Genomic DNA, 12,011 nt, shown 5'->3' on the forward strand with positions numbered 1-12,011 from the left:
CAAGGTGACTAGGTGCTCTCAATCACAGGGCTGCTAAAGGTGACGATGGTATTGCTTACCTTGTGCTCTTGCGACTTACATTTTATTTTGTTTTACTGCATTCTGCAATAAAATATAGGCACAATGATGCATTAATTAGTATTTTTCAATAGCATATTGAGTGACTTATATTTCTTAATTTGAGGGCTTCGGTCTAATAAATACCTATATACATTTTACCATGAAACTTTTAAACCTAACAGAAATGACACATTGGAATGTTAATTGCACTTCCTACGGAATCTGCTATCTTGAAATAAATTATCTCAAGTATTATTTAAACCCTTAACCTGCATCAGGATCTTGTTCTATTGATTCAATCAGTCTTTTGTGTCTCTACACATGTGTTACCACATGTGACAGACATCACTCATCATTATTCGGGTTCATGGAAATTTATTTGGCAGAAAGATCAGATCATGGATGCAGATTAGTGGTAGCACAAGTGGTAACACGTGTCAGAAATGACTGGTTTGGGGTAGTTTTCTACATGATAACACTTGGTCATATTGCGAAATTGCTATGTTCCCACTTCCCAAACTTTCTCTCTCCTTCACCAGTCGCGTGAAACTGCCCTCTAGCATTATGGTGGAGAAAGCACTACTGCATTTTTAACAGAAAGCATTTCTGTTAGGTTTAAAAGTTACATGGTAAAATGTATATAGATATTTATCAGACTGTAGCCCTCAAATTAAGGAAGCATATAAATTTAGAGCACTATTGTCAATGGAATCTACTAAGAGCATAATTTTTCTATGCATTTACAACTGAAATAGAAGATTCAGATTTATTTTCAGGAAGAATGTCATATAAAAGTAATGCATTCATTCATTCTTAGAATCATTTTCTTATGACAACAGAGCACTAAATATTTTCTCTTTAAAAGGCTATGCCTGTAAAATATTTTTAAAATTCTAAGATTTGAGAAGGAAATAAAATCTCATTTAATTCTGCATTGTTCCTGTGGCACATTATGTAAACTTTATGTTCTCCATCTGAATTATTTTGTTTATTTTCAAAGCCCACTTTTGGAATCGCAAGAATTCTATGCCAGAGTCCTCAGCAGCAAACTCTGCCCTGTATTCTCCAACAGCGTACTCCTCTGCAGACACAGAGACCCTGCTGACCTGCTCGCCAGACAAGCAGTGCATGTGAGCAGCTGGGACACCCCAGAAGAAGGTTTCTGTTCAGTACTGTACCACTGTGGAAGGAAACTGTAGGACTGCCATGCAGTAATAAACCCCAACATCCTCAGCCTCCACTCTGCTGATTTTCAGTGTGAAATCAGTGCCGGAATCACTGCTACTGAACCTGTCTGAAACTCCAGAGGCCCAGTTTGAAACAAAATAGATCAGGAGCTGTGGAGATTGGCCTAGCGTCTGCAGGAATCAATACAAATAGGCGTATCCATCATTGGGCAAGAGGCTCTGACTAGACCTGCAGGAGATGGGGGCTGGTTCTCCAGCGGAGACAGGCCAGGAGAGTGGAGTCTTGGTCATCACAATATCCCCACTTGGTCCTGAAATAATAACAGAAAAGTGCAAAGTTTATATAGACACATTATGAGCAACTTTCATAATTTCCTTATGATACTGATTTACAGTTATACGTATTTTCAAGTTTTGATTTATATCATGGAAAACAGACTTTCTAAAATGAACCCATTATTTGCCAGCCAGCGGGGAACTCCCCAGCTAACTGCCTGAGCCCACCTGACTCCACACACTGTGGACACATTCCCTCTTTATTTTCAAGATCTTAATCAGAGCAGGAGTCATTGTTCCTTGGAGGTGAATCCTGTTTATTCTTAAGACCAAAATATGAATTTTCTTTCCTGGAGCATAGATAATGTGACTCTAACACATGATTGAAATAAATATGGAAAACCGTGGAGCCCCCAGAACTCACCTTCTAGTCCCATTTTCCCACCTCATTTCACTTCTGTCTCTACCAGGGAGCCAGAGCATTAGCCGCCCCAGGAGCTCAGCGGGGAGCCTCACTGTAAGAAGGTGAACTGAGGAGACCTGATCAGTCAAGGCAAGGTTAGACCTGAGCTTTTATCTCAGACTCACAAGGGAAGGTCCTCCCTGGAGGACAATATGCAAATCACCTGGTGGGGGCAGCAGTGTGGAAAGGGTCTATGGTGTAGGGGGTATATCTCTACTGTGAACAATGTGACATAAAATGTTCAATGGAGCAAAACAAACATAGTTCAAGTCAAGTATGCCTGTAGCAGGTGAGGACAGGACACACTAGGATCTCCTCCCAGTGACGTGACTGAGCATCCCTGCAGCTATGAGGACAGCAGGAAACTTTAGTGGCTGCTCCAGGGATTATGTGGCAGCCAACACTGGAGGGTCTGTGGGACTTGTGTACCCAAAGTAGTTAGGAAGGAAGAGGCTCTGGATGGTGCCCTGGAGAGATCTGGCCCCTGTTCACACAGAAGAAGAACATGTACCTGTGACTGAGGCCTCATGTCCTCTTCCTCAAAGACTTTCTAGGCAACTGCCTGAGCCCACCTGATTCTACCTGCTGTGGACACATTCCCTGGCACCACAACCTCTCCTGCCACACTGAGAGGCTGAGCTTCCTTGGAAGAGTTGTGTTTGGGGCCATCACACTGCACAGGGGCCCAAGGAGTGTCCTGGTCACAGGAGGATGTGCAGCATCTCAGGGCTCCAAAGTAGTGTTTGTGATGGTGAAATCCCTAGAATTTTGGTTAGATGTGAGTCCCCACTTGTCAATACCTTCTACAGACATGTCATTCTTTATTTTGCAAACTATTTTCTATAAACCGTCTTTTCTTTGTTTTGGTACCTTTCGGTTAAGACTGTAATTTTAATTGTGCTACCTTTAGTCTCCACACTAATGATTGTGGGAGTGAAATCAATAGATTTTGGATTGGTTGTGTGTTCTCACTCATGAATGGAAAAGTAAAGACTTGTCATTCTTTGTATGTGTGACAAATTCTTTGCTATATTCCTCTTTCTTTCTTTCTTTCTTTCTTTCTTTCTTTCTTTCTTTCTTTCTCTCTCTCTCTCTTCTTTCTTTCTTTCTTTCTTTCTTTCCTTCTTTCTTTCTTTTTTGATATTTCCGTTTAGAAATACAATTTTAGTCTGCACATGGTGGCTCACGGCTGTAATCTCAGCACTCTGGGAGGTCGAGGCGGGTGGATCTTGAGGTCAGGAGATTGAGACCATCCTGGCTAGCACAGTGAAACCCTGTCTCTACCAAAAATACAAAAACATTAGCCGGGCGTGGTGGCGGGTGCCTGTAGTCCCATCTACTGGGGAGGCTGAGACAGGAGAATGGCATGAACCTGGGAGGCAGAGCTTGCAGTGAGCTGATATCGCACCACTGCATTCCAACCTGGGTGACAGACTGAGACTCCCTCTCAAAAAAAAATAATAATAATAATAATAAAATTTTAAATTCACTCACCATGGGATCCATCATCTTAGAATAGACGATCATTTCTGATGTGATTAAATTTTCTAACAAGAAAAAAGGTATTTTGTCCTTTTAATACAAACATTTCTTTAAGCATATCACCTCATGACAGGTAACTGACATGCCCATGAATAATTCATAAATATTTTTGGAGCTTTATTTTAACTGAATATATACAAATCATACATTTTTCTATACCATTACCACTAGAATATACACATCAAATTTATTTTAGGTAATGATCACATTGTGTAAAAATAATATATTTACTTACTTCAAATCCTTTTATTGTTTGTTTATGACCACTTAATATCAAAGTTGTCATTTATCAAAACCTGCTGGATTACATCCTGCTGGGCCTTCTGCTGAGCATGTCAGTGGTTGTGACAACTCCCAGACCCAAACAGTGGTCTCTGCTAGACCTCCTCTAAGGATAGAATAAGTTTCAGAAGCTCTGCCTGGCTGCTGTGATTTGACTAGAACTGAGTGACATGACCTCAGGTCTCTTTGCACAGGGACTTCACTAAACCTTTGGTGATTACCAAACTAAATGCTTACTCATGACATTACTTTCCTGTGAGACTCCCAGCGGCACAGGCTCCACCCAGGAAGCCAGGCAGCAGTGCCTTCAACTCTGTGGTTCTTCACAAGAAGCATTTGGCCTCTTTTTGGATCCACATCACCAGCTGCCATGGCCACCACCAGGCACATCCCCACCCACCATAATCCAAGGGCAGTTTAACTGAACAATAGTTGATCCCTCCTGTGTTCTCTTCATGCACACATTCCTGCAGTCTGCCCAATCTTGAATTCTGAACTTTGGATAATAAGACAGTTTACATCATCCTGTATTTCTTCAGTGATCCATGGAAAATACTACATCTTTGCTACACTGCATCTTCCAGCATATGCATTTTATTTTTAAAACCAGCTTTCAAATTTTCAAGAACTCCCTTTTCTATCAGCAAGAGGTAGCTGTAATCAAAGATTTTTAGTATTAGGAACTTGCGTCTGCTTTGAAATTACAAAGTCTATTTGACACTCACAACTAAGATGTTACTGATTGTCCTCAGCCAGCTCCCCCTGAGGAGAACTAGTGAAGAATCCTGTCTCTATCATGGAGTGGAAAAGAATGGCAAATAGAAGAAGCAGGAATTTAAAAGGTGGGAAAATCCCAATTTTACATATAACCAAATATTTTCTTTAAAAGGTACCCAAAACTGTTAAACCCTAAGAGGTACTCAACGTGTTTTGTCAGAAATGATCAATTGTCTGGCTATTTTGCTCAAATTTAAACAAATGTAGGCAAGGAAGGAGGATTCAGATGAGCTTCCATTCTCCTTTCCCTGTCTTCCTGATATTTTACTCACAGAGCCCTAGAACCTCCTCATTCTCCTGCTGCTTATGAGAGTAAAGACTGTGGCAAGTGACAGGAACATAAACAGGGGTGCTGACCTGGTGCAATGGTTCACACCTGTACTCCTAGCACGTTGGGAGACCAAGTCAGGTGGGTGTTTTGAGCCCATGAGTCTGAGAACAGACTGGGCAACATAGTGAAGCACCGACTCTACCAAAAAATATATATATATATAAAAATTAGCCATGCTTAGTGGCATGCACCTGTCGTCCCAGGCAGAGTCCTCAGCAACAAACTCTGCCCTGAATTCTCCAACAGCCTCTTCTCCTGCAGATTCAGAGACTCTGCTGAGCTGCTCTCCAGAAAAGTACTGCATGTGAGCAGCTGGGACACCTCAGCAGGGAGGTTTCTTTTCCAGGCTGTACCACTGTGGAAATAAACTCTATACATTGCATGCAGTAATAAACCCCAACATCCTCAGCCTCCACCCGGCTGATTTTCAGTGTGAAATCAGTGCCTGATCCACTGCCACTGAACCTGTCTGGGACTCCAGAGGCCCAGCTTGAAACAAAATAGATTAGGGGCTGTGGAGACTGGCCTGGCTTCTGCAGGTACCAATCCAAATAGGTGTATCCATCGTCACTATCCAAGAGGCTCTGACTAGACTTGCAGGAGATGGAGGCTGGCTCTCCAGGGGTGATGGGCAGGGAGAGTGGAGTCTGGGTCATCATAATGTCTCCACGGGATCCTGAAATAATGACGGAGATGTACAAGGTTATATAGATACATTTTGAGCAATTTTCATGATTTCCCTTAAGATGTTGATTTACAGTTACATTTTTTTTTAAGTTTTGATTTATATAATGAAAGGTAGAGTTTCTAAAATGAACCCATTATTTACTAGCCAGGAGGGAACTCTTTATTTTCAAGATCTTAATCAGAGCTCTTGTCCTTGTTCCTGGGAGGTGATTCCTGATTATTCCTGAGAAAAATAAAAGAATTCTCGATCATGGAGCATAGACCATGTGCCCGTGACACACGGTTGAAATAAGTATAGGAAGCTGTGGAGCCCCCAGATCTCACCCTCCCACCCCGTTTTATCACCTCATTTTAATCCTATCCTTACGAGGGACCCAGAGCATTAGCAGACCCAGGAGCTGAGCAGGGAGCCTCATTGTGAGAAGGTGACCTGAGGAGTCCTGATCACTCAAGGCAAGGTTAGAGCTGAGCGTTTATCTCAGAATCAAAAGGGAAGGTCCTTCCTAGAGGGCAATATGTAAATCACCTGGTGGGTGCAGTGGTGTGGAAAAGGTTGATGGGGGCAGGGGGAATGTCTCTTCTGTGAACAATGTGACATAAAATGTTTGTTGGAATAAAACAAACATAGTTCATGTCAAGTTTGCCTGTGGTCAAGGGAAGAAGTCTGTGACTGTGCAAGTTGGGACCTCGGGCAGGGACACATTGTGCAGTGTGTGCCACACAGAGAAAGCACGAGGACCCTGACAATGTGGAAATGTGTTTCTAGGATGTATCTCTGGGAGGTGAATGCCATCCTGCATGGCTCCCTCCAGTCAATCTAAAGAAGAAAACAGCCTCATTTCCACAAGCACTGACGGGCAGAGGGCCTGCAAATGAAAAGTGCTCCTGAGCCAGCTCAAGTGTTGCCTGGTGTCTGCTGTTTCCAGGGTAACTGGTCAACGTTGTTCAATGCAAGTGTTAGAATCTCCCCTTCCCTGGAAACTGGCGAGTGAGCCCCATCAGACTGCTCTGACCAAAGACCTCACAGAGAATGATGTGGGTCTCTACATTTAGAGACAAGAGCTTAGCATAAGTAAGAGGATAGGGGACAAGAATGCTATGCCTCAGGCGGTGAATATAAAAATTCCTGGTGACCAACTGTTCAATCTGTTATAATCCCATCATAATCATCTTACATATACAAGGTTAACCAGCAGGCTCCCATAGGGAAGAATTTCATAGGTTAATGATACAGAACAAATAAGAAAAAACATTCCATGATGTTTTTCCTAGTGGTTCTCAGGAAAATTCTTCCCATACAGTCTCCCTGGTTACGTGGGATCAGGTCCGATCAGGTCTTCCGGGTTCTTGCCAATCCTGAATGAGACCTGAGTCTCCGCCAGCCTGGATGTGCTGCAGCCACAGCCATGAGTGTGCAGTTGAGAAGCAAATTGTCTATGTGGGAAGATCAAGGACTGCATCTACAGTTTGATGTCTCAGGGTAACCTGAACCTGTAATTGACATTTTCATGGTTTCTTGGAAAGACACTCACAGCTCAGGGATGTGAGTCTGCCACACACCTGACCATTACAAAGGGAAACAATCTCATGTTTCTTCATTTGTTAGTGAAGTCCTTATTATTTAATTGAACAGTTCCTTAATAATGGTGCCGATACTAAACACCATCACAAGGACAGTCACATTTCTGGAAAAAGAATTACAGGAACAATGGAAAGAGTGAACTGTAATTGAAAGACTATGTAATCATGGGTCATTTAACAGAAATTCATAATTGATTGCCCAAGAACACAAACAAATGAAATTCTAGGTAACATTCCAGAGGAAAGCTCTGTTTAAATGTCTTATGGAATTCTAAGAAAATAACATGTTTTACATGATTGGAAAAGATAATTGAAAACACAACAATATTGACCTTTAAATATTGAACACCACTGCAATAATGTGGGTTAAGGAGATCAAATTGTAATTAAGAGTTTGGATTAGAATAAAGGCTCATATTTTACTATCTCAATTTTATTTACTCTTTTCTCATTGAATTTAGTAACTTTTGTGTATATGACTTTTCTTATGTAACTAAACAATTCTAATCTGCTTCTTAGTCTTCAAAATTCAGACTCCTAGTTAATCATAACAGTGAAAAAAGAAACATTAGAGGCTGAAGGAAAGGAAAAAGAAAACACAAAACACAGTCAGCCCAACTAAAGTGGAACTAGATGGTACCTCTTACTGCAAGTTTTAAATAATTATTCTGAAAGGGTGTTAAATGAAGAGTCAGGTCTATTCATCATCCAATCTGGAAACTTGAACGGCAGGAAAGTGAATAACAGTAAAACAAAAAAAAAAAAAAGAAAAGAAAAGAAAAAAGTGTCAGTTTTTCTTTTACTAAAAGTCAATTCTTGAAAACGTTATTTTTGCAAAGATTTCTTTAAGATGCTTGAATTTAAGATAGCCCTGCAGTTTCCTATGAGACTTGATAATAAATTGTTCAGAAGGTTAACACCGTGATTTTTAAAAATCTCATCCTCTGTTGCTTTACATAATCATAAAATGTGAAATCTTGTAAAGACCTCTTTTATTCAGAAAACGGTTTTAAATTACCATGTATTACCTATAGACTTAAAGAATAACATATCTAATTCTGATTAGAAACCTCCCTCTCTTATCTGTTGACACATTACACCAAGGCTTCGACAACAGCAGACAAAGCTGGTCACTCCACAGTGGACACAGATCAGAAGGTGTCAGAACCACCTCCATTCAGATCTAGGTGTGCAGCAGGCCTCTGCCTCTGTGTGTCTCTAACATGAACCATGGTCACCTGAATGAGGGAGGACTTATGCAGGTGGAGTTTATTGTGGCTGTGTCTCCTGTTTCTGATGTGGTTAGTTTGGGGTTCATAGAATTGGGAGCAATTGCATTATTCATAAGACTTGAGAAGAGTCTTAGAAGTGGAATTGATTGTGTTCATGACCCTGAGTCAGTGTGGACACTGTGATCCAATTTGTAGGGGGTTGGAAGGATTTGTGGGCTGCTCAAGGTAAAGAGATGGCCACCGAGGGGCAGTCACACACATGAGTTTATTGGATGAGGCTTTGACAGGTTTGCAGAGACAAGTCCCTCCCAGCAGTAATCTGTGCAGAGAATAAGGGGCCAGATTGATTCTCAAAATGATGGGACACTGGACAAGGGGCCGTGTGTCTAGGGGATGCCACATAGCAGCACAGTGGAGAGTTTCTGGTTTAACGTTTTCATAACTGGGGTTTATCTTATTGTTAGCAGATGTGGTTGAAATTGCATGGACATGCAAAGTAAGTATTTTCTGAAAGGCTGAAAATATTCTTCTTTTGGCTGTTTTAAAATAATTGCCCTGCAAAATTTCAGTGTGGAAAAGGCCATTAAGAAGTATACACAGTTTTGAGAAAAACAACATAGGGGCCAGGACACGCAGGTCATCTTTAGCTCATTTATATGTCACTGTTTCCAATTCTGTAGACTTTCTTCTACAGACTGTATCGGCCCATATTGTCCAAACAAACACTACCATGGATGAGGGTGAGAAACACAGAGACCTGTTCCCCATCTGGAGTACAATGAAGGTTATTTTGAATAAAGAGGAGAGGTTCCCTTTGGTTGAGAATTGAGACTAAGCCACCCATGGAGTGTCCCTCTGTGAAGCTGCAGGTCCTGTGACTGGATTCCTGGCTGGATTCCTGGCTGCAAGGAAGCTGGGGTGGAAGCTGTCTGCATTCTCTCACTAACTGTAAATTGTCACTCACTGGAGCATCGATTCACAGATAAATACTCTGGAACACAGAGAGCTCAGGGAATGAAGGCTCCGTGAATGTGTATCTTCTGCTTCTTAGAATCCATCTCTCCAGCACTGGAAGAAACAGGGTTGCTTGTATGTTGCATCTTCAGGCCCTGCTCTAGACCTGTCTAAGCTGAACCTGTTTCCAAATATTTGAATTATTGTTCTTTACTTTTTCTTGGAAAAATGTTTAGAAATCCTATAAACCTATACACACAGCTGTGGGATTAAGTGGTGAGCCTTGCTTCTGTTCTTGTTACTCTTTCTGCAGAGCCCACCTCACCTACCAACAAACTGCACAAAGAGAAACAATGATTCTGTTTCCTTCCTGAGCATTCTGTCTCTTAAAAGTTCCCTCTTGATTCTCACTCTTGAATAAAGGGGCTTCTGTCCTCAAAAGTAGGTCTCCATAAAACCATATCTTGCCTAGGAGGTTAGTAATTTTTTTTCACTCTTTGAATGTGATGTTGACCTTGTTGATCATAAAATACACCCTGGTTTACTTGAAAGGCAGAACGTGGCACATCTAAAATTTCTAGGGACTTAATTGCAGAATTTAGCCTTTTAAACTGTAGTGGAAGCTGCAGTTGATATGACAATTTCTGTGAATATAACAAGATAACAAAGTAAAGTAACTTTATTATTTTAACTTAAATCAGATAATTTACCTGTAGAACAAATGAGACTAGACTTTGAGAGGTCTCACATTCATAGCTTTTTCTTTCATATTAAATAATTCTAAGAATCCATGAAATACTTACATTAATTAAAATTAAATAAATTTTGAGACTGTCAGGTAAAATCAGGAATCCAATTAACTCACCTAAACTGATTCCTAAAATGAACTGAAATTGTCTTTGAGCTTCTTCCTTTTATCTCCCTCCAACAAAAATCAAAAATTGTGAATTGGAAAGAGATAAGAGCTGAATAAATTATTTAGTGATCATTCCATGTCTTATAATAATAATTAATAATATTAATTATTAATAACATTTCTGTTATTATTAATTAATAATTAATAATATTTCTGTTATTATTAATTAATTATATTATTAATATTAATCAATATTAATTAATAGTAATTCTAATAATTAATAATATCAATTATTAATTAATAATTAAGAAGTCTCTGCCTTGACAGCTGGAAATGGTGACCCTCTGCCCTTCTGGAAGCAGCAGCTTCACATCACAGTAGAGAATTTTATTATTACTTGGTTATTCTGGGGCAGGAGCTAAGGATCACCCAACTGTAAATGCTCTGTGAAGAAACAAATGCACTTATTTTGGAGTATTTCCAGATTTGATATTAACTTTTCTATAATATCTACCAGCAAAAAAATGATCAGTAATAAATTCTGACCTCCCAGGAGCAGTCAGGAATAAAATTATCATGTTTAACAAGTGAATAAAGGCATAATCTCTCGCTAGACACTGATTTAGCTGCATCTTACTCATATTCAATATTCTTACCCTAGTCAATTAGAAACATCCTCAAACTAGAAAATGGTTTATTTTGTATTCTGGAATCCTAGCAGATTTAGGCGGAAATTAAAACTGAAAATAAGAAGGTAAGCCAATCTATTACTCCAGGAAAATTGTTTATACAAAAATAATTCATGTAAGGAAAGAAAAAAGAGAGAAGCTTATTGATTCTATGGAAAATTAAAGCAAATGTTTACTAATCAGTAATAATTTTAAGTAAATCAAAAAGTAAGAGCAACATCTTTTGTTTCTGGCTTATCATCAAAGTATTACATTTCAATATAACTATTTTGTCTTGGGTTTAAATTAACCTCATAGAATTTCTCATACTAGGTCACTTTACTGAGAGACTGTAGAGGAAAAGGAAAATCATGAGGATCCTATTATGAAATTGCCCCATATTAACATTTGTAGAGAGACTGAGAGAAAGATACAACTTAAATGGCCATATTTGTAACATTAAAATATTTAATTTGCTTTAATTTAATTTGATTAAAAATCTAAAATCAACCTTTTGCCTAGAATTAGAAAAAAGATGATCATATCTTTAGAGAATTTGACTTGAGTGCCCTTGTGAGTGACTGACAAAAAGACTAGATGAAAGTTGGTGCAATAGAATCAAGGACAACACAATGTTAAATTTTAGACCTTCCTCATGAGAGAGCAAGTCCAGGTTGCCGAGGATAGCTTGGTCGTGGGGACCATAACCCAGCAGCGCTAGAGGAATTAAAGACACACACAGAGAAATATAGGGTGTGGAGTGGGAAATCAAGGGTCTCACAGCCTTGAGGGCTGAGATCCCTGAACAGAGATTTACCGACATATTTATTGACAGCAAGCCAGTGATAAGCATTGTTTCTATAGATTATAGATTTACTAAAAGTATTCTTTATGGGAAACAAAGGGATAGCCTGAAACAGAGAGAAGGGCTCTGGCTAGTTATCTGCAGCTGGAACACGTCCTTAAGGCACAGATCGCTCATACTATTGTTTGTGACTTAGAAATGCCTTTAAGCAGTTTTCCACCCTGGGTGGGCCAGGTGCTCCTTGCCCTCATTCCGGTACACCCACAACCTTCAGTACGGACATCATGGCCATCATCAACATGTCACAGTG

The 12,011-nt window shown here is 39.9% G+C and overlaps 1 gene segment (V, D, J or C); it reads right to left on the bottom strand.

The window, feature by feature from the left end:
• Positions 1-1,470: 1,470 nt before the first annotated feature.
• On the bottom strand, positions 1,471-6,021 carry LOC112605302. The segment is given in 4 exon segments: positions 1,471-1,558; positions 1,948-2,063; positions 5,272-5,594; positions 5,973-6,021. Coding segments are annotated over 4 exon segments (576 nt in total).
• Positions 6,022-12,011: the final 5,990 nt, after the last annotated feature.

The sequence above is a fragment of the Theropithecus gelada genome, chromosome 13, assembly GCF_003255815.1.
Source record: "Theropithecus gelada isolate Dixy chromosome 13, Tgel_1.0, whole genome shotgun sequence".
In the NCBI taxonomy this organism is placed as follows: domain Eukaryota; kingdom Metazoa; phylum Chordata; class Mammalia; order Primates; family Cercopithecidae; genus Theropithecus; species Theropithecus gelada.